The sequence below is a fragment of the Oncorhynchus kisutch genome, linkage group LG15 (genome assembly GCF_002021735.2).
Source record: "Oncorhynchus kisutch isolate 150728-3 linkage group LG15, Okis_V2, whole genome shotgun sequence".
NCBI classification, from domain to species: Eukaryota; Metazoa; Chordata; class Actinopteri; order Salmoniformes; family Salmonidae; genus Oncorhynchus; species Oncorhynchus kisutch.
Genome location: NC_034188.2, coordinates 31,262,115 through 31,288,057, shown reverse-complemented (window position 1 = coordinate 31,288,057; position 25,943 = coordinate 31,262,115). Strand labels below are relative to the sequence as shown.

The 25,943-nt window shown below is 42.4% G+C and overlaps 3 protein-coding genes across 8 annotated transcripts; 2 read left to right on the top strand and 1 right to left on the bottom strand.

Moving 5' to 3' along the window:
- Positions 1–971: 971 nt before the first annotated feature.
- On the top strand, positions 972–5,252 carry LOC109905160 (fos-related antigen 1). Of its 2 annotated transcripts, none has more exons than XM_020502384.2 (4): positions 972–1,461; positions 1,966–2,220; positions 3,457–3,564; positions 3,674–5,252. In XM_020502384.2, exons 1-4 carry the CDS (start codon positions 1,348–1,350, stop codon positions 4,247–4,249), a joined length of 1,053 nt encoding a protein of 350 aa, XP_020357973.1. In that variant the 5' UTR covers positions 972–1,347; the 3' UTR covers positions 4,250–5,252. The 2 variants fall into 2 exon arrangements, with proteins under 2 accessions (XP_020357973.1, XP_020357972.1); XM_020502383.2 differs by having other exon boundaries at positions 1,006–1,461; positions 1,963–2,220.
- Positions 5,253–6,064: 812 nt separating this feature from the next.
- Positions 6,065–9,319, bottom strand: LOC109905162 (coiled-coil domain-containing protein 85B-like). The gene has a single exon (XM_020502385.2). The coding sequence runs from the start codon at positions 8,043–8,045 to the stop codon at positions 7,443–7,445; it is 603 nt and encodes a 200-aa protein (XP_020357974.1). The 5' UTR covers positions 8,046–9,319; the 3' UTR covers positions 6,065–7,442.
- Positions 9,320–11,256: 1,937 nt separating this feature from the next.
- On the top strand, positions 11,257–25,832 carry LOC109905159 (acidic fibroblast growth factor intracellular-binding protein B). 5 transcript variants are annotated; one of them, XM_020502382.2, is made up of 12 exons: positions 11,279–11,583; positions 18,501–18,602; positions 18,887–18,971; positions 19,096–19,294; positions 19,501–19,627; positions 21,798–21,898; positions 21,996–22,129; positions 22,297–22,405; positions 22,586–22,649; positions 22,922–23,008; positions 23,201–23,298; positions 24,809–25,832. In XM_020502382.2, exons 3-12 carry the CDS (start codon positions 18,887–18,889, stop codon positions 24,876–24,878), a joined length of 1,074 nt encoding a protein of 357 aa, XP_020357971.1. In that variant the 5' UTR covers positions 11,279–11,583; positions 18,501–18,602; the 3' UTR covers positions 24,879–25,832. The 5 variants fall into 5 exon arrangements, 3 of the variants coding, with proteins under 3 accessions (XP_020357970.1, XP_020357971.1, XP_031645962.1); XM_020502381.2 differs by lacking the exon at positions 18,501–18,602 and having other exon boundaries at positions 11,257–11,583; XR_004203031.1 differs by lacking the exon at positions 18,501–18,602 and having other exon boundaries at positions 11,297–11,583; positions 22,586–22,723.
- Positions 25,833–25,943: the final 111 nt, after the last annotated feature.

Here is a 25,943-nt window from a genome sequence, read left to right as displayed (position 1 = left end):
AAATGCCATGCTGAAGGGAACATCTTTCAACTTCACTCATGACTATAATCTCATTATGATGGTGGTGGTGAGTGATAAAACAACACTACGAGCAAAATGCTTCAAATGATAAAGATGCTGATACAACAGTGTGATTCACTTTATCTTCAATACGTATCAATTTATCATAATTAATGTTACTAATAGTTTTAGCCTTATTTTGAACACAATGAAATCAAATTTGACTCTATATCCCAAGAGACAACCTGGTATAAGGTGCCTATTCGTTTATTCACAACAGATGAGTCAACCATGTCGGGAACTCAAGCCCAATAGATCCATAAGGGAGAGCAGGGACTGCAGCTGTTTAGCGGCATCTCAGCCACTACTGTAGGAACCGGGGTACATTTAGGATATTTGCATTTTTATTGAAGCTTTTGATGGTAGACTACATAAAAACCGCCGGCTACTGGCAAAGTTGAAATGGTGAAATAATTCAGCAACATAGTGTCATTCGGCTGACTCACGTCCTACAGTCAGAGTTCCCTTGATTGATGTGGCCTAGAGAAGAAACTGTACCCAAACTAAGCGCCAAACCTCAATACGTTCTGTTATTTCACTAATTGTTAACACACAGTCTAATTATTTAAATAGCGTACTTAGCTTATCAAATAGCCACATTTCTTACAATTATTATATTAGTATTAAATAAATAATAGGATACAACGAACACCATAATGAATGACAATACTACATTTTTATAGACAGAAGGCTATGTTTCTGTGACATGATTAATTTCCATAAAACACGATTGGATAGATTCTATAAAAAGTTGTATGGTAAAAATGAATGTGAATGCGAGCATGGGGCATAAACTTGTAGAATTCAAAGAGAGCGTGCTTTCCGCTCCTGTCAATGGAGGAATCCCGGGAACACTCTCTGGAGGAAACTCACCATATATGGTTATATACGTCATCCGCACGTGGTCAGTTGCAAGTCAAAAACCAAGACACCACCACTTCCAGTAAATTGGGAGGGGCGTTAAATAACTATAGAATCGGTTTGGGCGTTTATAATTTCACGAGCACTCTATACTGTTCAGTCCAACTGGAATGATCAATACGTAAGAAGTAATTCAAATGAATTTGGGAGAATTTAGTCATACACAAGAACAAGATTTTAATTCGCAGTTTTCTTATTTCCTTTCTTTTTGGATCCTACCAACATCCCGCAATAAGGAGGGTTTGCCCCACGTTTGAATTAGTGAACCTGACACTTTCCCTGAACATTTAATCGCTTGTTCTTCCTAAAACTCCTCAGGATTACTTTGCACTCATCGTGAATCGGGATAGCAGTTTACAATCAAAGATGTACCGAAACTTTGGGAACTTGGGCCGAGGAGGCAGCGACTCTGCGTCCACCAATACCGGATCGAGTGCTGTATCCCAGGGCACCAGCACCTCAACTACTCAACAAGATCAGGTAGGCACACATATTGGTCTATGTTGATAAACATTAGTAAAAGTAATAAATCATAATTTGTGTAAAGTTTCTCCCCTCAATAATTATGATATTGCTTAATCATATTAATTGCAGAATGTAGTAATAGGTTATTAATGGCATAATATTTACATAAAAATGTAGTAGGCTCATAATTGTATTATAGCCATGGTGCAGTTTGATTACCCTTGTCTGATGAATTGATACACATTATGGATTTTAAATTATATTTTCAATGCTCACCGTCTTTGTCAAGATTGTTGCCTTTACATCCGGATGCACACCTATGTCCATGTCAAAAGCATGGATAGCATGTTTTATTTATTTTATTTAACTAGGCATGTCCATTGCCCATGACACATATCTGGTTCAAAATAATTACATTGCTGTAAATCAATTTCTGTTTGTTAGTTTACCCATCATGTCCTTACTCTAACCTCCTCCTCTCTTTCTCTCTCTGTCTCTCTCTCGCTTTCCCTTAAGAAGTTCACTGTGGCAGGTGGCAGCCAGTTTGTCCCCAGTCTCAATGCCATCACTTCCAACCAAGACCTCCAGTGGTTGGTCCAGCCCTCCTTCATTGGTCCAGCTGGCCCCTCGCGGCCTCCACGTCCTCTTTACTCACCTGCAGCAGGAATGAGGCCCTTCAACCCTTCACCTTCCCAACCACACCTCTACAGACCAGGGGTCATAAGGGCAGTGGCAAGATCCGGGAGCACAACCAGACGCAGGAACGATGAACATGTAAGAATATTTGTGGTCTTTAGCCAGCAGGGTGTAATACTATATAATTGACTTTCAGCATCAATCAAAATGTAGATAGGCATTGTGCCAGAATGTGGGTGGATATCTGACCAAAATGCACATGAAACGTAAGGTCACTTAACACTACATAGACCTACATTTAGATTTTGAAGAAGTGGTTGTCTTTGAAGAGGAACCGTCTTTAGTAGTCCCTTTTCCATGTAGTTGTTGTCGTCTTATTAATAGGACTATACTGTATAAAGATACTACTGCAAGGCTTAGAATTCGAGTGCTCCGGTGGGACTGAGAGGGCCAGGGAATAGGGCAACTTGAGACTTCAGAGGTGTGGAGACAGACGGTTGAGTCAGTGCGTCGGTCGTGTGTAATATCCTGTAGTGTGTGTGACTGTTTTATACGTCTGACATGGCAGTGAGACTTCACCACACACTCATCTTGTCTGATAGGTTGAAAACAAAATTACAGAAACAAATATTCCTGAGAGCTATCTTTTGAACGGGATAGATTTCTGCGACGATGTGGAAATTTCAGATGATGCAGAGGTTGACCAAGCATTTGTTTTGGTTGACAACTATGTACTTTGGAACAGCTATGTACAATGACCTGTTTCATCATTGTTTAAGATACTAACATCAAACGAGTGGCGTGTGGCGTTGGCTAAGTGCCAGAAAGGATGAGAGCTTTTATCAACCTGTTTGAACCAAAATATATCTGACACGAGCAGGTTCACAAAATGTAAGATGGCAAGACATCAAGTAGTTAAACTACTAGTAGGTTTTGTTTTCCTTGAGAGTAATTATTTTCATACCTGTTGGCTTTGTTACACTTTCAGAATGTGTGGTTGAGTGAGCTGAAATTTGATGAGACAGGAAATGGGCTATCGTGATTCACTGGGGCAAGTCATATGACTCATACCTGAGTCACAATTGGGGTCTGAGTGACTCATCACAATACAAGGCGGGATAAATTGGATGAACAATGTTAAGTGAAATTGGAGAAAGGGTGTAACAAAATGACAAAAGCCTCTGATGTTACGAAATTAAGGGCCATCTTGAAAGTTTGAATATAGTGACTCAGTTCATACACAAGGTGGTAGTATTTCACCACAACACATTTTACAGCTATTCAGTCCAGTCCCCTTTATTCAATTGAGTTGTAAAACATATAACTTTTTTCAGTCATAACTATGCCTCATCAAATGTCTTTCTTTCGCTTTAGTTGTCCCCAGAGGAGTTGGAGAGACGCAGAATAAGGAGGGAGCGAAACAAACAGGCAGCTGCCAAGTGTCGTAACCGTCGACGGGAGCTGACAGACACGCTGCAAATCGTAAGTTTAAAGTTTGTAAATCATCAACTACTGGATTTCTCAACCAATTGAAAAATAATAGATTGACAATACAACCCTAACCGTTTATCTTTAATTTCCCCGCTCTTAGGAGACAGATGAGTTGGAAGATAAAAAGTCCTGTCTGCAGAAAGAGATTGCTGAACTAGAGAAGGAGAAAGAAAAGCTAGAGTTGGTTCTGGAGGCCCACCGCCCCATTTGCAAAATCCAAGACTCTGACTCAGATTCTGACCAGAGCTCAGAGCTTCCCTCATTGGGAGGTATCAAAATTGAGCCTGAGCTTCCTGACCTACCAGGGAGCTCAGCAAAGAGCCAATCAAGGATAGAGAAGCCCAAACCAAAAATTACTATCCCTGTCCGTCCTGTGACCTCCTCTGCCTCTGCTGTCCCCATGGAATCTGAGTCCCTTCACACCCCAATTCTTATTTCTACTCCATCTCTTACTCCTTTCACGGCTAGTCTGGTCTTCAGTTATCCCTCTGGCTCTCTAGACTCCAGTTCCACTATTTCATCCCAGGCTCTACCGACTCTGTTATCTTCCTCTCAACATGGTGTGGCCCAGCAGTCTCGAAACCCCCAGCCCTGTAGTATTGCCCATCGCCGTAGCAGCAGCAGTGGGGACCAATCAGATCACTCCCTAAACTCCCCTACCATCATCACACTGTGATTTAACTGGCTTCCTTGGTGGGAAAGACTGAGTGACAACACTGACGGTTATGAAGATGAAGAAAATTATGACATAGGTGACTTTAATAACGACAGTAATTATACGCTAAATGCAGCTGGTCTACTTCATTTCCTCTGTGCCTACACTTTCCAAATAGCCCCTACACACTAAATGCACACAAAAGCTAAAATACTGATTCTCACAAAAAGCATTATGGTGATGCGAATGACTCATATTTAAAGGGTTGTATTGTTACACTTTTTTTGTTTTCACCGATGCATATAACTTCTGACAACCTATATTTGTTATGCTCAAAACACAAGATGTAGAACTGTGCAAATGTGCAAACAAAAATGTATTAACTCGGTGTACTTTGGCAATAATGGTGATATATTTAAGAGGGTGAGGGGCTGTGGTATATGGCCAATATACCACGGCTAAGGGCTGTGGCATATTGGTAATATACCACAAATACCTGAGGTGCCTTATTGCTATTATAAACTGGTTACAAATTTAATTAGAGCAGTAAAAATAAATGTTTGTCATACCTGTGGTATATGGTCTGATATACCATGGTTTTCAGCATACAGGGCTCGAACCACACAGTTTGTAATGTAGGAACCACATCATGGTAGTGCATGGTAATAAACACTGTGGGTTTGTTTGAGGGTAAATATATGTGCATGCCAGGTAAACTTTCATGTGAGCTAGCTATCTTTTATATAAAAGATGCATACATCTACTTCTCATATTGTACGTTTAGTACAATATAATTTATTTAATTTATGAAAAACTGCATTATTTGGGGAAAATTTGAAAGACAACTAAGGCAGGACCATGAGAGTAAATATAGAATATATAGACATGTATTTATTGAGAGTGTAGTATATTTTTTTATAATGTGTCTCTTTTGACTGATGTGTGGGTCAGTGCAGTGGGCAGTGCCTTCACTTAAATGTGTTCATAGACAACGGTACAATAAATACATTTTTTTTAAAGACAACATTATGTGTATCTGGTGACGTTAAGTATGTTTGATTATGTTCATGCGATGATATTTGCATCAAAATGTCAAAAAGTTCAATCAAATTCTACACTTTAAAATATCAGTATGAAAGGGGTAAAAAGAAGATTAAATGCATCCTTAGTGTTAAACCCATTAGTTAGTTAGTCCATTTTGAATACGTCCTGTTTCCTGCTTGATGTTGCTGCATAGCAACATTATGTAAGGAGGTAATGGATGCTGGGGAGGAAAGGGAGGGGAAAGCTGGCCATTACCTCTCTGGAAATAATTGTATAACTGACTTCAATACAAACAGATACAAATAACACAATGTTTCAGATGGGCTGAATAAGAAAGATAAGCAAGAAGAAAAGGAGGTCACAGCGGGACATCTGGGTTTTTGATTGAATGGGAGGTCATGCTTAGAATTTTTTTGGCCTGGCAGAGGACAAAACATAGATCAAAATGAGAGTCTGGTAAATGGAGATCTATTGGCCATGACCCTGATTCCTGAACACAGAGTTCTGATGTTACTGTACTTCTCGCAAATGAAGTGACTCACTCACTCACTCACTCACAGGAGGCCCAGAGAGCATATGATAGCAGGGATAATAAAAAGGAGATTTAGGAGAGAGAGCCTATGTGTGCTCCTCTCTGTAAAATGAGCTCTCTGTTAAAGCATTACCGTCCACTGCGCAAACAGAGGTCCAAAAATAAAACTGATACATTTCCACAATGCCAGGCTGTATGACATGGACAGGAACATCAATCGCCTGCAGTCTGGGACAAACAGGTCATAACAAACAGGTAGAGAGATCAATCAATCACTCATGTTGCACCATGTAAAATGAATGTCTTTCTGCAAAGTCACACACACAAAGAAAGGTCACAACATGATTGAGTGTCTCAGCCAGTGTATTTAAAGCTCTTCAATGCACTACAAGCAGCCCACCAATCACAGCCAACAACAAAGCAAATCTTATCCAATCCATGAGCATGGTCTATATGCTTAAAACAGAAATATGTATTTGTTAATGATGTAATACTGATATGTCAAGTTAATGACAATGAGAGAATATATCTACAGAATTACCACAAAACATTATATTAGGATCCTGACTATTGGCAATTTAGACAGAAAATGTGAAGCAGTAGTAATAATGATAATAATCATAACAATAATAATGTAGTAAAGAACAAAGTAAAAGTGTCTTGTCTAGTTCCCAGCATCATGTCAAATCCAGTCTCGAGCTTCCAGTTTGACACAAAAGTGGCTAGTTGAGAACAGCCTGGGCCGTTCAGTTCTGAAGAAGGTCTAAGTACACCATCATATAGGTGCAGGTGCAAGACACAAACCATCACAAGTTTTAGTGCATTGTACAGCCTAAATTACTGTGGCACACTAGCTATGTCTTTCAGTGTAAAACCCATGGGCAGCCAAGACAGTGTTCATAATATACTATTTCATTGTTAGTTTGTGATTTCATACACACAGCACTCCAATCCTGACCTGAGGGACTGAATGCATAATCTACATTATTTAAATGTTATTTAAAGGTCTTTCACAAAAATCATCACTCATCCTTCAAATATTTCAGTGCTTTTGGATGTCATGTACAGTAGACTAGTATGGCTCAAATCTGGATTGAGATATGTGTCTACAAGGACTCATATAATAGCTTTGTCCAGTGCAATGCAGTACGAAGTAGTCCACTATCAGTACAGTCCAGTGCATTAGATAACATCCTAACCTAACCTCCTTCCAACACCTGCTACTGTTAACCACATATAGTCTCAATCACAGAACAGAGGAAAACCTCCCAAAAGATTGTTTTAAAAAAGCATAAAATTGTGAAATGATCATTCGATAAAGCTTGACCTTTAGTCTCAAATATTTATGTGGGCCTGTCATCCCTCTTTCCAGGAAAAAGCCTTTTTCTTTTCTCTTGAGGATCCTTTTTCAACTCTTCTTTAAGGACAGCAGCATGTGCAGAAGGAACAGAATTGACTGCTATTCTGGAGATGATGCTGTGTTACTGTGTGTTATAGGCCATCTTCTAAAAAGTATCCCAATCAAGTTTGTGTTCTACCAATGAATGCTGTAAACAACTAAACATATTTCCTCAACCCATATTTCTCTTTATCGTGCTCTTTCACTACTCAGTGAAAGTATCCGGCTCTGTCCCATCATCAGTCATCAGGTGAGCACACCAGGTGGAGCTGGTCCGGACTACCGACACTCCCAGTGCTTGAACTTCCATCTCCCAGGTCTCGGGACACCATACACGGCAGGTTGAGCTCAGTGGAACCACCGGGACTGGAGTCATTCCTGCTGACACATTCCTCCTCCAGGACCAGACAGAGTTCTTTGAGGTCCAGATTCTCCTTTACCAATCCATCCTGCATGCACTCTAGGTCGGCCAGTTTTTTCAAGTAGCCGCCCAGATCCTCACGCATCACTTTGGCTGCGTGGTGACCGAACAGCTGCCATTCCCGGGCCAGCTTCTTCACCTTCAGTCGGTCATCATCAAGGAAACAGCACAAGTCACGCAATTCTGTGTTTTCTTCCTGGAGACGCTGGTTGACGGTTTTCAGCTCCCTGATCTCAAGCAGGTGGCCCTGTAATTGTTTGTTAACTTCTTTTATCAGCCGTCCACGCTGGATAAGAGCAGAGATCTTCTCTGACTCCTCTTTACGCAGTCGACTCACCAGCTCTTCTTTAGAGCAGGAGAGTAAATCCTCGTCAGACATCTTTGACAAGTCTCTGTTGTAGAGCTCACTGTCACTCCCCATATTTTTTGGACTGATCTGTAATTCAATAACCTGAGAAATAGCCTTTCCCAATTACAGGCAGTAGAGGCTAATTAACTTTAGTCTACAATTCCTGGGATGCTCTGCAATGTGCATGGAGGCTACAGTAAGCTTTTTACAGGCAGCCCTGAATTGTATGACTATCAACTGACTCTATCCAACCATGGAAGCAAAATATAGGCCAACAGTAATTATTGGTTTTACCTATGGATAATGGGGAACAGTGCATGCTTCACATCAACGTTTTTCTATGAGCTATAAAATTCCCTGAACAAATTCGCTCTTGATATAATAAAACAAAGCAAAGAATTTATATATTTTCAATATAAAATGTCAATCCATCACTCTCATATCTCAGATGATAATCTGCGATTATAGGCTTTGTAAAAAAAGAGTTTGCATTAATGTCCAGTTTTCCCTTTGCTTTTCCTTGGTTACCTTCAGCAGGGTGAGGGGTTCTCGTGATTTTGCAATCCGTTATTTCGTTTTTATTGTGCAGTTGACTCGTCATCCTATATCGGAAAACCATGGATAAAGTACGATAACGTTATTTGACTCAGATCTTCATATCTTATTATCAGAAGTGACGTGCTGAAGAGCATATGCTTTCGTTCTGTCCGAGTAAATGTTGTATTCCCTCTGTTTGGAGAATTTGTTCATGGCATAACATTCCTTTTGATTATAACCCCGAAAGAGGCAGTAATTTGAAATTCACCGATGAAAACAAACAAGGCCCTGAAGTTTCAAAAAAAGAGAAATACATCCAGATTCCTGCTCATCCTATTGCATTGGTGTGTGGAGGATTACAATGTCGGCCTTCTTCCACTGTCATTATAAAGCGGATGTCTCCTCTCAGACTCGGTTTTTCTCTCCACTCAGTGAATTTCAGAAAATGACGCCCATTTAAAAAGAATGGGATTTTCTTCTATCCTCTCCCTTCACATAAAAAGCTATAGAAATTAGTAGTAATCATCCATGTAGTCTTTTAAAAACGAAATGAACAAACACAATAAAAATGTAGGACGAAATCGATACAGACCACGTTTGTAGAAGAGATGCTCGGTTTAACAGTGAAGGTCAAAATATTCACTGATTCTTTAAAAACACAGTTTCTTGATATTATCCTACAAAATGATTAAAAAAGCGATTACATTCTTGAGCATTCAAGTATGGTTGTCGGATGGTGGTTGTGAAGGAGGCGGCCGTAGGAATGCCCCTCTTCTGAATCCCTCCCCTCTCTCTTTCCGTTTGGTCTTCCTTTACGGTAAAATAATAGCTTACACTACTTTTATTTCATTTTATTTTGTGTGATGTCATTTCTTTCGATGGAATAGCTTATACTACGTATTGTATCCCGTCGACATAAATTACATCACACAAAATTTGAATGCATGTGTTAATACTATTAATTTCGTTTAGGCTGTATCACATTTGTGTTCAAATCTACGGGCAGAACTACAATAATTTATTCGGAATATATAGCAATCATATCACATACCATTGTATATTTGTATTCCATATATATTTGTTAAATACCTCCCCACAGGACCCCACTCTCCACCCCCTCCAACCATAGGCCCACAAACGCACACACACACGCACAACAGAATATGACACACAAGCATCAGAGTCACACTTTGACACAGAACAATAAGTGAATCAGAGTTACAGTGTAGTCTACACAATTTCAAATACACAGATGGAAAGTGTGACAAAAGGTTTAAGCATGAGGTATTTGGCCACATCCTTCCGCCCTTCATTCCAGCTCTATTGTTTCAGTGAGGCCATAGCAATATAGGGTGTTATACAGGGACTGGGGGAAGCAGGGGATGGAATCAGGGTGAGGTTAGCTAACAGAAGGGCTGGAACTGGGAGATTGTTGGTTGGTTGGTTGGTTGGTTAGTTTGCAGTGAGGTGTAAAACAAAAAGACAGTTGACTGTGTACTTTTTCTCTTTTGTAATTTTGAAGGGCACAGACAGATTCAGCAACAGGAGGATGGGAGGGGGGAGGAGAGGGATTTGGTGGGATTTATTCTGATAAATCTCTGCAGGGAAAGCATGCGCAAAAACACACACACACCATAATTCATCATAGTAGCTATCTACTTTTTAACATTTTATTTGTGTTTATTATGGTAAAATAACTGTTCTGATATTCTGTTTTACATAATATAATTGTGTATGTTTTGTATATCAAAATATAATTTTACTATATAAACTTGTGCAACATGTTCTCATGTAGGTTACATCATATTTTTCATAGATTGTAGTATTCCACGTTTTTTGTTGTTGAAAATAAGTAGTTCAAAGTGTGCTGCTGAAAAGGTTTAAATATGGCCGCTATATCAGATACGAAAGAGGAAGCGAGACACTCTACTCACTGTTTTTGTTGTTTGTTGATTGAATGAAAGCCAATGAACTAAGTAGAACAGACCCAGCTGCTTTAGAGAGACATAGTAATGGCGTCTTTTTGTAGGCACTAACTCTGCCATAGTTCGCTGGAAAAAGCCTATTGGGAAATGAATGGCGTTTTTGGATAAACGCCGAAAATAAAGTATGTGGTAAACACAGGTTTAGGAGATCTTATACGTTTTGTTCTATGAGATAATCTTCATCAGCTAACGTCAGTTTTTTGTGGATTTTGAAGCGTTTATGTTAAAAAAATGCACATAAATGCTTCATATTGTATAAAGGTCATGTTCACTGACTGATATTATCTTATATAATAAAACGTAGGCTATTAGATATCCTTAGCCTGTGTTAACCTCAGACCTTATTTTCCCCACTGGAATGGCTGAAGGAACCAGAGGTAACTCATTTCCGTTTTTTAGGACTACAAGCTAGCGAGCTCATTGGTGTCTATGGTAGACCCACCCCGTTAAATTGACCGGAACTGATAAAAACATGTTATGGTAAACAGCCAACCATCTTTGGCTATACTCATAGAGATAGATAGAGGACTCATCTTAGTATGTGTGCCATTACAGCATTTGTGACAGCATGAGCAGATCCTTTGAGGCAATCTCCATTTTCAAGTAGTTAATTTTCTTCTTCACGATTGGCCGGTCTCTTCTGATGACCCAGCCAATGAAGTTGGAAGACCCGCCCAGCTGACTAAATTAAAATGGTGGAAGCCCTCAATGGCGCTGCCCATGCGACATGGGCTAGTTGGGCCACTAGACGCTTCTATCATTCTCTATGGGCTATACCAGACATACTTATCTGGCTATATAAAGATACTTCCTGTAAAGGCACAATAAAGTGTTGTTCACAGGTATTTTCTTCCGTTTATTTTTTCGAAAGAAGGCTTCGTTACAGCATTAGCAACGGATGACAATGTCTCCATAGTTTATAGGAGTTTATTATTCGTTATGTTTTTAGATAATAATGAATTATCTAGCTAGCAACGTTAGCTAACGGTAGTATACCAGTTCTGGACAGCCGGGATTATTACTCATCCTAGTTAAAACGCGTAGCTATATTATAACAGTCTAGAATATTGGAACCTTAATTTAAAAAGGTAAGTATCATCTTGTTTAGTCAGATGTAATGTATACAGTTAATGTGATTACAAGTAACTAACGTTAGTAAAACATTGACTTTTTAGTACAGTGCAGGAAACCTGACGTTGAATTCTACGTCGGGGAGAAATTAGCATTTTAATCAGGAAAGTTTCCCCTCACAACCTCTACAAACCAGAATGTTGAATAAAAAATATATTTAAAAGTACTTTACCGGTTGTCCATTCGGTTGGTCTTTTTAGCGTGTAGGAATGTATAATTACAAACTTTTCAAAGCGCTGGTAATTTATTGCATTCAGATTTCTATCACCTGAAGCATGTGCAGAACCATGTAAACACGAGCTCAGCAAGAATGCACGAGTCACCTGCATGTATTTGTATCTTGTGCACATGCTTCAGGTGATAGACATCTGAAGGCACTAGCAGGATTTTGAAAAGTTTATGTGATTATACTTTCCCCATGGATATACACTCATTGGCCAGTTTATTGGGTACATCACCCCCTTCATGAAAATAGCTCCCACAGACAGTGAGTCACCTGGCACTATATATATTGAACCTTTTTATTTAACTAGGAAAATCAGGGCCAATTGTGCGCTGCCCTATGGGACTCCCAATCACAGCCAGTTGTGATACAGCCTGGGATCGAACCAGGATCTGTAGGGACGCCTCTAGCACTGAGATGAAGTGCCTTAGACCGCTGCGCCACTCAGGAGCACTATATAAAGCAGGCAGACCGGCCTCCTGGGCTGTTTGCATGACAGTGTCTATGGTTTACTGAGAATGGTGCAACAGTCCTGTGGGCGAAACGGGTTGTTGATGAGGTCGAAGGAGAATGGCAAGAATCGTGCAAGCTAACAGGCGTACCACAAACAGGCAAATAACGGCGCAGGACGACATCTCGGAATGCACAACTCGTTGGTCCTTGTCACGGATGGGCTATTGCAGCAGACGACCACACCGTTTCCACTCCTATCAGCTAAAAAAAACTGAAGAAGCGGCTAGAGTGTGCACGATGAATCTGGGTTCCTGTTGCACCATGCTGGTGGCAGTCAGGATTTGGTGTAAGCAGTGTGAGTCCATGGCTCCATCCTTCCTGGTGTCAACCGTGGTGGTGTGGGAAATGTTTTCCTGGCACACGTTAGGTCCCTTGATACCAATTGAGCATTGTTTGAATGCCATACCTTGTAGAATCCATGCTCCAAAGAATTCAGGCTGTTCTGGAGGCAAAGGGGGGCCCGACCCGGTACGGGCAAATGCCAAAGAACGTTAAAATGTAATTTTATTCAACATTCTGGCTTGTAGAGGTTGTGAGAGAGAACTTTCCTGATTCAAATGCTCATTTCTACCTGACATCGAATTTAATGCAAATCAATGCTTACAAAGGAGTCGTTGAATATGGCAATTTTCCTTTAAATTCAAGAAGCAGCCATTCAACTTAACATTAATCAGCTTTTCAAGCTTAATAATATCAAAATACGTTCAGTACTTACCAAAGAATGGAGTTTTGCTGAGAAACTGTCGTCAATTGTGCCGTTCCGGCCTGTATGTACTCCCAAAAAGGTCTAAATAAAAAGTTACATGCAACCGACAACATGCCATGTCTGGAACAAATCTATTTTTTTGAGTAAGTGCAATTGCGTCAAATCCACCTATTCTGCACCTGTTGCAATATTATTGTAATTAAAATACACTAAATGAAGCCTATCTAGAAATATACAATCACTGTAAAAACGTACCCTATATTGTTAATCTACTTACATTAAATATTATTGCATCCATGTAGCGCGGGTGAAACAACAGATTGATATAACGTTCATACTGTTGTAGGTGATCAAATCAATGACCTTTCCTACTGCTGGATCAGCCGAGAGGTGCACACTTGCTCAAAAACAATATTTAGATTATTTCCAGACAAGGCATTTTTCCGGGTTGCATGTAACTTTTTCTATTTAGATGTTTTTTGGGAGTACATACCGACCGGAATGGCAGTAATGACGATAGTTGTCTGTATTTTGACATTTATTAAGCTTGAAAAGCTTGTTAATGGCAAGTTGAATGGCTGCTTCTTGGGCCAAAGGAAAATCTCCATATTCAACGTCTCCTGTAAACCCAGATTTTGGTTCAGTTGCAGAGTAGCTATGTACAGTGCATTCGGAAAGTATTCAGACCCCTTGATTTCCCCCCCCCCCCCCCCCCCCCCACATTTTGTTACTTTAAAGCCTTATTCTAAAATTGATTAAATATATACACTGCTCAAAAAAATAAAGGGAACACTAAAATAACACATCCTAGATCTGAATGAATGAATTCTTATTAAATACTTTTTTCTTTACATAGTTGAATGTGCTGACAACAAGATCACACAAAAATGATCAATGGAAATCAAATTTATCAACCCATGGAGGTCTGGATTTGGAGTCACACTCAAAATTAAAGAGGAAAACCACACTACAGGCTGATCCAACTTTGATGTAATGTCCTTAAAACAAGTCAAAATGAGGCTCAGTAGTGTGTGTGGCCTCCACGTGCCTGTATGACCTCCCTACAACACCTGGGCATGCTCCTGATGAGGTAGCGGATGGTCTCCTGCGGGATCTCCTCCCAGACCTGGACTAAAGCATCCGCCAACTCCTGGACAGTCTGTGGTGCAACGTGGCGTTGGTGGATGGAGCGAGACATGATGTCCCAGATGTGCTCAATTGGATTCAGGTCTGGGGAACGGGCGGGCCAGTCCATAGCATCAATGCCTTCCTCTTGCAAGAACTGCTGACACACTCCAGCCACATGAGGTCTAGCATTGTCTTGCATTAGGAGGAACCCAGGGCCAACCGCACCAGCATATGGGTCTCACAGTGGGTCTGAGGATCTCATCTCGGTACCTAATGGTAGTCAGGCTACCTCTGCCGAGCACACGGAGGACTGTGCGGCCCCCAAAGAAATGCCACCCCACACCATGACTGACCCACCGCCAAACCGGTCATGCTGGAGGATGTTGCAGGCAGCAGAACGTTCTCCACTGCGTCTCTAGACTCTGTCACGTCTGTCACATGTGCTCAGTGTGAACCTGCTTTCATCTGTGAAGAGCACAGGGCGCCAGTGGCGAATTTGCCAATCTTGGTGTTCTCTGGCAAATGCCAAACATCCTGCACGGTGTTGGGCTGTAAGCACAACCCCCACCTGTGGACGTCGGGCCCTCATACCACACTCATGGAGACTGTTTCTGACCATTTGAGCAGACACATGCACATTTCTGGCCTGCTGGAGGTCATTTTGCAGGGCTCTGGCAGTGCTCCTCCTGCTCCTCCTTGCACAAAGGCGGAGGTAGCGGTCCTGCTGCTGGGTTGTTGCCCTCCTACGGCCTCCTCCACGTCTCCTGATGTACTGGCCTGTCTCCTGGTAGCGCCTCCATGCTCTGGACACTACGCTGACAGACACAGCAAACCTTCTTGCCACAGCTCGCATTGATGTCCCATCCTGGATGAGCTGCTCTACCTGAGCCACTTGTGTGGGTTGTAGACTCCGTCTCATGCTACCACTAGAGTGAAAGCACCACCAGCATTCAAAAGTGACCAAAACATCAGCCAGGAAGCATAGGAACTGAGAAGTGGTCTGTGGTCACCACCTGCAGAACCACTCCTTTATTGGGGGTGTCTTGCTAATTGCCTATAATTTCCACCTGTTGTCTATTCCATTTGCACAACAGCATGTGACATTTATTGTCAGTCAGTGTTGCTTCCTAAGTGGACAGTTTGATTTCACAGAAGTGTGATTGACTTGGAGTTACATTGTGTTGTTTAAGTGTTCCCTTTTGAGCAGTGTATATATTTTTCATAAATCTACACACTAACCCATGAAGATAAAGCGAAAACAGGTTTTTACGATTTTTTTGCGAAATTATTGAAAATGAAAAACATAAGTATTCAGACCTTTTGCAATGAGACTCGAAATTGAGCTCAGGTGCATCCTGTTTCCATTGATCATCCTTGCGATATTGCTACAACTTGATTGTAGTCCACCTGTGGTAAATTCAAATGAATCAAATCAAATTATATTTGTCACATGCGCTGAATACAACAGATTCACCTTACAGTGAAATGCTAACTTACAAGCCCTAAACCAACTGCAGTTTTAAGAAAATATCGTAAAAAAATAGATAAGAATAACAAATAATTAAAGAGCAACAGTAAATAACAATAGCAGGGCTATATACAGGAGGTACTGGTACAGAGTCAATGTGCAGGGTACCGGTGTTGAGGTAATTGAGGTAATATCTACATGTAGGTAAAGTTATTTAAGTGACTATGCATACATAATAACAGAGTAGTAACAGCAGCATGGGGGGGCGGGGGGCATAATCTGGGTAGCCATTTGATTAGATGTTCAGGAGTCTTATGGCTTGGGGGTAGAAGTGGTTTAGAAGACTTTTGGACCTAGGCTTGGCGCTCCGGTACTGCTTGCCGTGCGGTAGCAGAGATAACAGTTTATGACTAGGGTGGCTGGAGTCTTTTACAAGTTTTAGGGCCTTCCTCTGACACCACCTGGTATAGAGGTCCTGGATGGCAGGAAGTTTGGCCCTGGTGTAGTACTGGGCTGTACGCACTACCCTCTGTAGTGCCTTGCGGTTGGAAGCCGAGCAGTTGCCATACCAGGCAGTGATGCAACTCGTCAGGATGTTCTCGATGGTGCAGCTGTTAAACCTTTTGAAGACCTGAAGACCCATGCCAAATCTTTTCAGTCTCCTGAGGGGGAATAGGTTTTGTCGTGCCCTCTTTACGACTGTCTTGGTGTGCTTGGACCATGTTTGTTGGTGATGTGGACGCCAAGGAACTTGAAGCTCTCAACCTGCTCCACTACAGACCCGTTGATGAGAATGGGGGCATGCTCGGTCCTCTTTTTCCTGTAGTCCATAATTATCTCCTTTGTCTTGATCACGTTGAGGGAGAGGCTGTTGTCCTTGCACCACACTGTCAGGTCTCTGACCTCCTCCCTATAGGCTGTCTCATTGTTGTCAGTGATCATCACTGTTGAAATCACTGTTGTCATCGGCAAACTTAATGATTGTGTTGGAGTCGTGCCAGTCCATGCAGTCATGAGTGAACAGGGAGTACAGGAGGGGACTGAGCAAGCACGACTGAGGGGCCCCTATGTTGAGGATCAGTGTGACGGATGTGTTGTTACCTACCCTTACCACCTGGGGGCGACCCATCAGGAAGTCCAGGATCCAGTTGCAGAGGGAGGTGTTTAGTCCCAGGGTCCTTAGCTTAGTGATGAGCTTTGAGGGCACTATGGCGTTGAACGCTGAGTTGTAGTCAATGAAGAGCATTCTCACATAGGTGTTCCTTTTGTCCAGGTGTGAAAGGGGCATTGTGGTTGCAATAGAGATTGCATCATCTGTGGATCGGTTGGGGCAGTATGCAAATTGGGGTGGGTCTAGGTTTTCTGGGATAATGGTATTGATGTGAGCCATGACCAGCCTTTCAAAGCATTTCATGGCTACAGACGTGAGTGCTATGGGTCGGTAGTCATTTGGGCAGGTTACCTTAGTCCCTGTGCCCAAGAACACTATGGTGGTCTGCTTGAAACATGTTGGTATTACAGACAGGGAGAGGTTGAAGATGTCAGTGAAGACACTTGCCAGTTGGTCAGTGTATGCTCGGAGTACACGTCCTGGCAATCCGTCTGACCCTGTGGCCTTGTGAATGTTGACCTGTTTAAAGGTATTACTCACATCGGCTGTGGAGAGCGTAATCACACAGTTGTCCGGAACAACTGATACACTCATGCATGTTTCAGTGTTATTTGCCTCCAAGCTAGCATAGAAGTGATTTAGCTCATCTGGTAGGGTTGTGTCACTGGGCAGCTCCTGGCTGTGATTCCCTTTGTAGTCTGTAATAGTTTGCAAGCCCTGCCACATCCGACGAGCGTCAGAGCCGGTGTAGTACAATTTGATCTTAGTCCTGTATTGATGCTTTGCTTTAGCTCAGTGCGAATGTTGCCTGTAATCCATGGCTTCTGGTTGGGGTATGTATGTACAGTCACTGTTGGGACGATGTCATCGATGCACTTATTGATGAAGCCAGTGACTAATGTGGTGTACTCCTCAATGCCACCGGAAGAATTCCGGAACATGTTCCAGTCTGTGCTAGCAAAACAGTTCTGTAGTTTAGCATCTGCGTCATCTGACCACTTTACAGACCCAGGACCTGGTGCTTCCTGCTTTAATTTTTGCTTGTAAACAGGTATCAGGAGGAATCAATTATGGTTAGATTTGCCAAATGGAGGGTGAGCTTTGTACGTGTCTCTGTGTGTGGAGTAAAGGTCCCCCCCTGGTTACATATTTAACATGCTGAGAGAAATTTGGTAAAACTGATTTAAGTTTCCCTGCATCAAAGTCCTCAGCCACTAGTGCTGCCTCTGGATGAGCGTTTTCCTGTTTGCTTATGGCGGTATACAGCTCAATGAGTGCGGTTTTAGTGCCGGCATCGGTCTGGGGTGGTTTGTAGACAGCTACAAAAATACAGATGACAACTCTCTAGGTTGATCGTGTGGTCTACAGCTTATCATGAGATACTCTACCTCATGCGAGCAAAACTTCAAGACTTCCTTAGATATCGTGCACCAGCTGTTGTTTACAAATATGCATAGGCCCCCGCCTTGTGTCTTACCAGAGGCTGCTGTTCTATCCTGCCGATGGAGTGTATAACCCGCCAGCTGTATGTTGTTAATGTCGTCGTTAAACTACGATTTGGTGAAACATAAGATTGTCCCGTTGGTAGGATATATGTGCTTTCAGTTTATCCCATTTATTTTCCAGTGATTGAACGTTAGCTAACAGTACTGATGGCAAAGGCAGATTAGCCACTCTTCGCCTGATCCTCACAAGGCACACCGATCTCTTTCTGCAAAATCTCAGTTTCTTTCTCCAGCGAATGATGAGGATGAGGGCCTGTTCGGGTGTTTGGAGTATATCCATCCCATCCGACTCATGAAATAAAAATGATTTGTCCAATTCGAGGTGAGTAATCGCTGTTCTTATGTCCAGAAGCTCTTTTCGGTCATAAGAGATGGTAGCAGCAACATTATGTACAAAATACCTTTTTTTTCTTCCCTTTGTCATTATGGGATATTGTGTTTAGATTGGAAAAGGCTGTAATGTAACAAAATGTGGAAAAAGTCTTAAGAGTCTATATACTTTCCTGAATGCACTCTAAGTGGTGAATAATATTCCACAGGTTTTGTGACAAGTGAAATGAAAACATTGACGCTTATTAAAACCATATTTGTCTTGTTTCCACTTAGATGTCAGTGGAACTCGATGTGTTTGTGGGTAACACCACCATTATGGATGAGGAAGTCTATCAGTTCTGGCTGGATGGTTACACAGGTATTGGCCACAACATTCACCAACTCACACACATATACTAGACACAGTCATCCATAAAAAAAATACTTAATCGATATCTCTAACATAAACCTTGAATTCTGTTTCCTTTCTGCCCCATCCTCAGTGAATGATGCAGTGAAGGTTCGTATGGAGGGAGGGGTATTGGAGGAGTGTGAGGCTAGTGCTGAGGTTTTGCGCAGTGACACCATGGACCAGTACAGAACCTTCCAGATGTGTGAGCGCCTCCTGCACAGCCCCGCCAAACTGGCCAATCAGCTGCTGTTCCAGATCCCACCTCATCGCCAAACCATGCTCATAGAGAGGTGCTCCATCTCCTGAAACACTTTTTAACGTCTTATCTTCCTCTGCCTAAACGTCACCTAATCTCTCTCTCCTCCCTCTCCTCCCTCTCCTCCCTCTCCTCCCTCTCCTCCCTCTCCTCCCTCTCCTCCCTCTCGCCCCTCTCCTCCCTCTCGCCCCTCTCCTCCCTCTCGCCCCTCTCCTCCCTCTCGCCTCTCTTTCTGTAAAGGTACTATACGTTCGATGGCGTGTTTGTACGAGAGGTCCTTGGGAAGAAACTCTCAAAGGGGACCAAGAAGGACCTGGATGATGTCAGTGCAAAGACTGGTGTCACACTGAAGAGCTGCAGGCGGCAGGTAGCAGAAACCTCAGCGAGACATCTCTATTAACAATGACTACATCACGGACCTGTAACATGTCCCAAGGGGGAAATTGTCTTAGACACACAGTACTGCTGTATACAAAATACACTGTACATCAATGACTTCTTGTTTAGCCACATACAGTCCCAGTCAAAAGTTTGGACACACCTACTCATTCAAGGGTTTTTCTTTATATTTACTATTTTCTACATCGTGGAATAATAGTGAAGACATCAGAACTGTATGTGCTACTGAAATAGCACATATGGAATAATGTAGTAACCAAAAACAGTGTTAAACAAATCAAAATATATTTGAGATTCTTCAAAGTAACCACCCTTTGCCTTGATGACAGCTTTGCACACTCTTGGCATTCTCTCAACCAACTTCAACTGAAATGCTTTTCCAACAGTCTTGAATGAGTTCCCACATATGCTGAGAATTTGTTGGCTGCTTTTCCTTCACTCTGCGGTCCAACTCATCCTAAACCATCTCAATTCTGGTGATTGTGGAGGCCAGGTCATCTGATGCAGCACTCCTTCTTGGTCAATATCCCTTACACAGCCTGGAGGTGTGTTAGGTCATTGTCTTGTTGAAAAACAAATGATAGTCCTACTAAGCACAAACCAGATGGGATGGTATATTGCTGAAGAATGCTGTGGTAGCCATGCTGGTTAAGTGTGCCTTGAATTCTAAATAAATCACAGAAGTTTCACCAGCAAAGCACACCCACACGATCAGACCTCCTCCTCCATGCTTCACAGTGGGAACTACACATGCAGAGATCACCCGTTAACCTACTCTGCGTCTCACAAGGCGGTTGAAACCAAAAATCTCAAATTTGGACTCATCAGACCAAAGGACAGATTTACACAGGTCTAATGTCCATTGCTCGTGTTTCTTGGCCCAAACAAGTCTCTTCTCCTTTTTTTTTTTTTTCTCTCTCCAATTTCGTGATGTCCAATTGGTCATTACAGTCTTGTTTCATTGCTGCAACTTCCCTATGGACTCGGGAGAAACGAAGGTCGAGAGCCGTGCGTCCTCCGAAACAACCCAACCAAGCCGCACTGCTTCTTGACACAATGCCCACTTAACCCGGAAGCCAGCCGCACTAATGTGTCAGAGGAAATACCATACACCTGGCGACCGGGTCAGCGTGTACTGTGCCCGCCCCGCCACAGGAGTCACTAGTGCGCGATGGGACAAGGACATCCCTGCCAAACCCTCCCCTAACCCATACGACACTGGGCCAATTGTGCGCCGCCCCGTGGGTCTTCTGGTTGCGGCCGGCTGCGACAGACCCTGGACTCTAACTCAGAATCTCTAGTGGCATAGCTAGCCTTAGACCACTGGGGAGGCCCAAGTCTCTTCTTCTTATTGGTTTCCTTTAGTAGGGGTTTCTTTGCACTCTGAAGCATTTATTTGGGCTGCAATTTCTGAGGCTGGTAACTCTAATGAACTTATCCTCTGCAGCAGTGGTATCTCTGGGTCTTCCTTTCCTATTCCGAATTGACTGCCCTTCATGTAATGAAGGACTGTCATTTGTCTTTGCTTATTTGAGCTATTCTTTCCATAATATTGACTTGGTCTTTAACCAAATAGGGCTGTCTTCTGTATACCACCCCTACCCTGTCACAACACGACTGATTGGCTCAAATGCATTTAGAAGGAAAACAATTCCACAAATGAACTTTTAACAAGGCGCACCTGTTAATTGAAATGCATTCCTGGTGACTCCCTCATGAATCTGGTTGAGAGAATGCCAAAAGTGTGCAAAGCTGTCTTCAAGGCAAAGGGTGGCTACTTTGAAGAAACTCAAAAATAAAATCTATTTAGATTTGTTTAACACTTTTTTTTTTTTTGCCTTTTTGGGGGGGGGGTTATTTCATAGTTTTGATGTTGTCACTATTATTCTACAATGTAGAAAATATTAATGATAAAGAAAAACCCTTGAATGAGTAGGTGTCAACTTTTGACTGGTACTGTACGCCACTCACAGAATAAGGGAATATGCTAACACAGCTCAGCTCAACATTAGTGAGACCGTCCTGCCTGTACAGATTATATGAGCTACAGAGCTCGAGACACTGTAGTTCTAAGACCAAATGTCACTGTTTTTCACATGCACACTAAACCTTTTCTGAATGATCCCCTTTTCTCCCAGTTTGATAACTTCAAGCGTGTATTCAAAGTTGTGGAGGAACTGAAGGGACCCCTGGTGGAAAACATTCGTCAGCACTTCCTTCTCTCTGACAAGCTGGCCAGGTAAAAGTAGAATTTACTATTCAATTTGATATAATCTTGTCATTTATCATTTACCTCTTTAAAAAAAATAAAACTCCCCTGCATCTCCTCTTCTCAGGGATTATGCTGCCATTGTTTTCTTTGCCAACAATCGCTTTGAGACGGGAAAGAAGAAGCTGCATTATCTTACATTCCAGGACTTTGCCTTCTGTGCAGGGCAGCTCATCAGCAACTGGACCGTGGGAGCATTGGGTGAGTCCCTAATCAATTGACCTGCAGTTGTGCACTGCAATCATTCCCGAGTCCTTATGAGGCCCGCATTAATTGTAGTTATGTTTTTTTTTTTAATGTTTTTTACTGTCACAGCACTGTTACCTAATACGGCAATATCAGATGTCTGAAGTAGTTTGTCTTCTCAGATAACATGCTGGAAGACATGGATGTGGATCTTGAGAAGGAGTTCTTACAAGATCTAAAGGAACTGAAGATTTTAATTACTGACAAGGATCTGCTGGACCAGCACAAGAGGCATGAGTGTGGTCCATTAGTTATTGATTGCCTGATGTAGTTTCCTGTCAATAATTCACTTTTTTTCTCTCTGTATTTTTTTGTGTATATTGCATGCGTTCTAATATTATGAATGACAATATTCAGTAGTATCCCTCATGCCCTTGCTCCTGTTTCTCTCATTCCCTCCGCCCCACTCAGTTTGGTGTGCACGGCTCTCCGGGGGAAGACCAAAGCATTTAATGAGATGGAAGCCAACTTCAAGGTGAGGGACAACACATGCTTGTGTTAACCAACAGGACTGCTAACGCTTCAACAGACCACACAGTTTCATAGAAGGTGATGTCCAGTCCCGCCTACTACAAAAATCTGTAAATCAGTCCATAGAAAGTGTGGTAACCATGGTTATATGGGGTCAAATGTGCACATCAATTGTCTAATTCAAACAGTTCACTTGAGTTGAATTATTTCTAAACTGCCGTATCAAAAATCTTTTCTAATTATTTGAAACAAACTCTACTCTCTCTTCATCCATAGAATCTCTCCAGAGGCCTTGTCAACATTGCTGCCAAATTAACCAACACGAAAGATGTCAGAGACTTCTTTATTGATCTGGTGGAAAAGGTATGTAAGTAAATCATTAGTAATATACATTAGTGAATGTTTTTAGTTGGAATATTCAACTCTGGCTCTGGCTTATCAGGCCAATAAGGTCTATAGACTTTTGTGCTACCCATGAGACTGGTGTAATCCCTCTGTTTCTCTCTCTCTCTCTCTCTCTCTCTCTCTCTCTCACTCTCACTCACTCTCACACAGTTTATTGAGCCGTGTCGGTCAGACAAATGGACAGCAGGAGACATGAGGCTCTACCTCACTCACTACACTAACTCTGCACACATTCTTGACACATTCAAGTGAGTAACATATTACCTTTGTATATGCAATGTATGTATCCCTTCAAATGAGTGGATTCGGCTTTTTCAGCCACACCTGTTGCTGACAGGTGTATAAAATCGAGCACACAGCCATGCAGTCTCTATAGACAAACATTGCTTTACTGAAGAGCTCAGTGACTTTCAACGTGGCACCGTCATAGAATGCCACCAAGTCAGTTTGTCAGTTGTATGCCCTGCTAGAGCTTCCCCGGTCAACTGTAAGTGCTGTTATTGTGAAGTGGAAACGTCTAGGAGCAACAACGGCTCAGCCGCGAAGTGGTAGGCCACACAAGCTCACAGAACGGGGCCACCGAGTGCTGAAGCGAGTAGTTCCAAACTGCCTCTGGAAGCAACATCAGCACAAGAACTGTTCATCTGGAGCTTAATTAAATGGATTTCCATGGCCTAGCAGCCGCACACAACCCTAAGATCACCATGTGCAATGCCAAGCGTTGGCTGGAGTGGCGTAAAGCTCGCTGCCATTGGACTCTGGAGCAGTGAAAATGGGTTCTCTGGAGTGATGAATCACGCTTCACCATCTGGCAGTACGACAGAGGAATCTGGGTTTTGCGGATGCCAGGAGAACGCTACATGCCCGAATGCATAGTGCTGTAAATTTTAGAGGAGGAGGAATAATGGTCTGGTGCTGTTTTTCATGGTTCAGGTGCAGCCCGTTAGACACTACAGCATACAATGACATTCTAGACGACTTTGTGCTTCCAACTTTGTGGCAACAGTTTTGGGCAGGCCCTTTCCTGTTTCAGCATGACAATGCCCCCGTGCACAAAGTGTGGTCCATACAGAAATGGGTTGTTCGAGATCGGTGTGGAAGAACTTGACTGGCCTGCAGAGAACCCATGACCTTAACTCCATCGATCACCTTTGGGATAAATTGGAACGCTGACGTCAGTGCCCGACCTCACGAATGCTCTTGTGGCTGAATGGAGGCAAGACCCTGCAGCAATGTTCCAACATCTAGTGGAAAGCCTTCCCAGAAAAGTGGCGGCTGTTGTGGCAGAAAAGGGATGACCGACTCCATATTAATGCCCGTGATTTTGGAATGAGATGTTCGACGAGCAGGTGTCCACAGACTTTTGGTCATGTAGTGTATTATGCTGCCTGGCATGCATTAAGGGCCTGACTGTTTTTAGTGTGTGCTTGCATAATATATGTATTTCATATCCCAGTTGTCACCAGTGGGTGTCACTGCATCTCTCTCCATGTATCTTAAACTATAGTTACCTTGTTTCTCGCACAGCCACTCTGGAATGTGGTTAACAGTTTATACAACTGTGCACCACGACACACTCAACAAATACATATTTATCAGACAACCATATTATAATAGGCCTCTCATTAAACTGAATAAGCAAAGATCGCTCCATATTATGGAACTTGGCCAGCTCTCATAATGAGAATTTGTCTTGAGTTTTACACGTTCCACATATCTCTCTTTCTCTCTCTCTCTCTCTCTCTCTCTCTCTCTCAGACACCAGGTAGTGTGGGACAGGTACATGGGAGTGATCAAAAGCTGCATCCTCAAAATGTACCATGACTGAGATGTTGCCTCGCTCAACTTCCTGTCCTCTTTATATCCGAGTCATGTTGTCTTTTTTTTTCTCCTCTCTGCAGTCGTCATATAAATCCTCCGCTCCCTCTGTCAGATGTTTTCCTCCAATCCTAGTGCCCACATTTCTCCTTTCTTTGTCTTTCTGCTGCTTTGTTTACTTTCCTTCCTCCCTCTTTTCCCTCTCACTCCTCGGTCTGTTCTGACACCCTACTCTGCAATGTCATCTTGCATATCATATCATCTGTGTTGTGTACTGAACAACAATATAAACGCAACATGTAAAGTGTTTGTCTCAAATTTTGTGCACAAATTTGTTTACATCCCTGTTAGTGAGCTTTTCTCCTTTGCCAGATAATTCATCAAGAAGCTGATTAAACAGTATGATCATTACACAGGTGCACCTTGTGCTGGGGCCAATAAAAGGTGCCATTTGTCACACAACACAATGCCACAGATGTTAAGTTTTGAGGGAGTGTGCAATTGGCATGCTGACTGCAGGAATGTCCAACAAAGCTATTCCCAGAGAATTAGATGTTAATTTCTCTACCATAAGCCGCCTCTAACCGGCCTCACAACTGCAGACCACGTGTAACCACGCCAGCCCAGGACCTCAACATGCGGCTTCTTCACCTGCGGCATCGTCTGAGGAGGGGTAGGGGGGGTGCTGAGGATTATTTCTGTCTTTAATAAAGCCCTTTTGTGGGGGAAAACTCATTCTGATTTGCTTGGCCTGGCTCCCGAGTGGGTGGACCTAGCTCCCAAGTGGGTGGGCCTATGCCCACTCATGGCTGTGCCCCTGCAAAGTCATGTGAAATCTGTAGATTGGGGCCTAATGAATTTAATTCAATTGACTGATTTCCTTCTATAAACTAATACTTAGTAAAATCTTTGAAATTGTTGCATTTATATTTTTGTTAGGTATAAATAAAGTCAACTCATTTTATACCGACGGTCTCTTGGCCCTGATTGTATTGCAGATATTGAGGGTGTGTGTTTGTGCGTATGCTGTGAGTGCTTGTTTATGTTAGAATGTCAGATGCAAATTACTCTGATT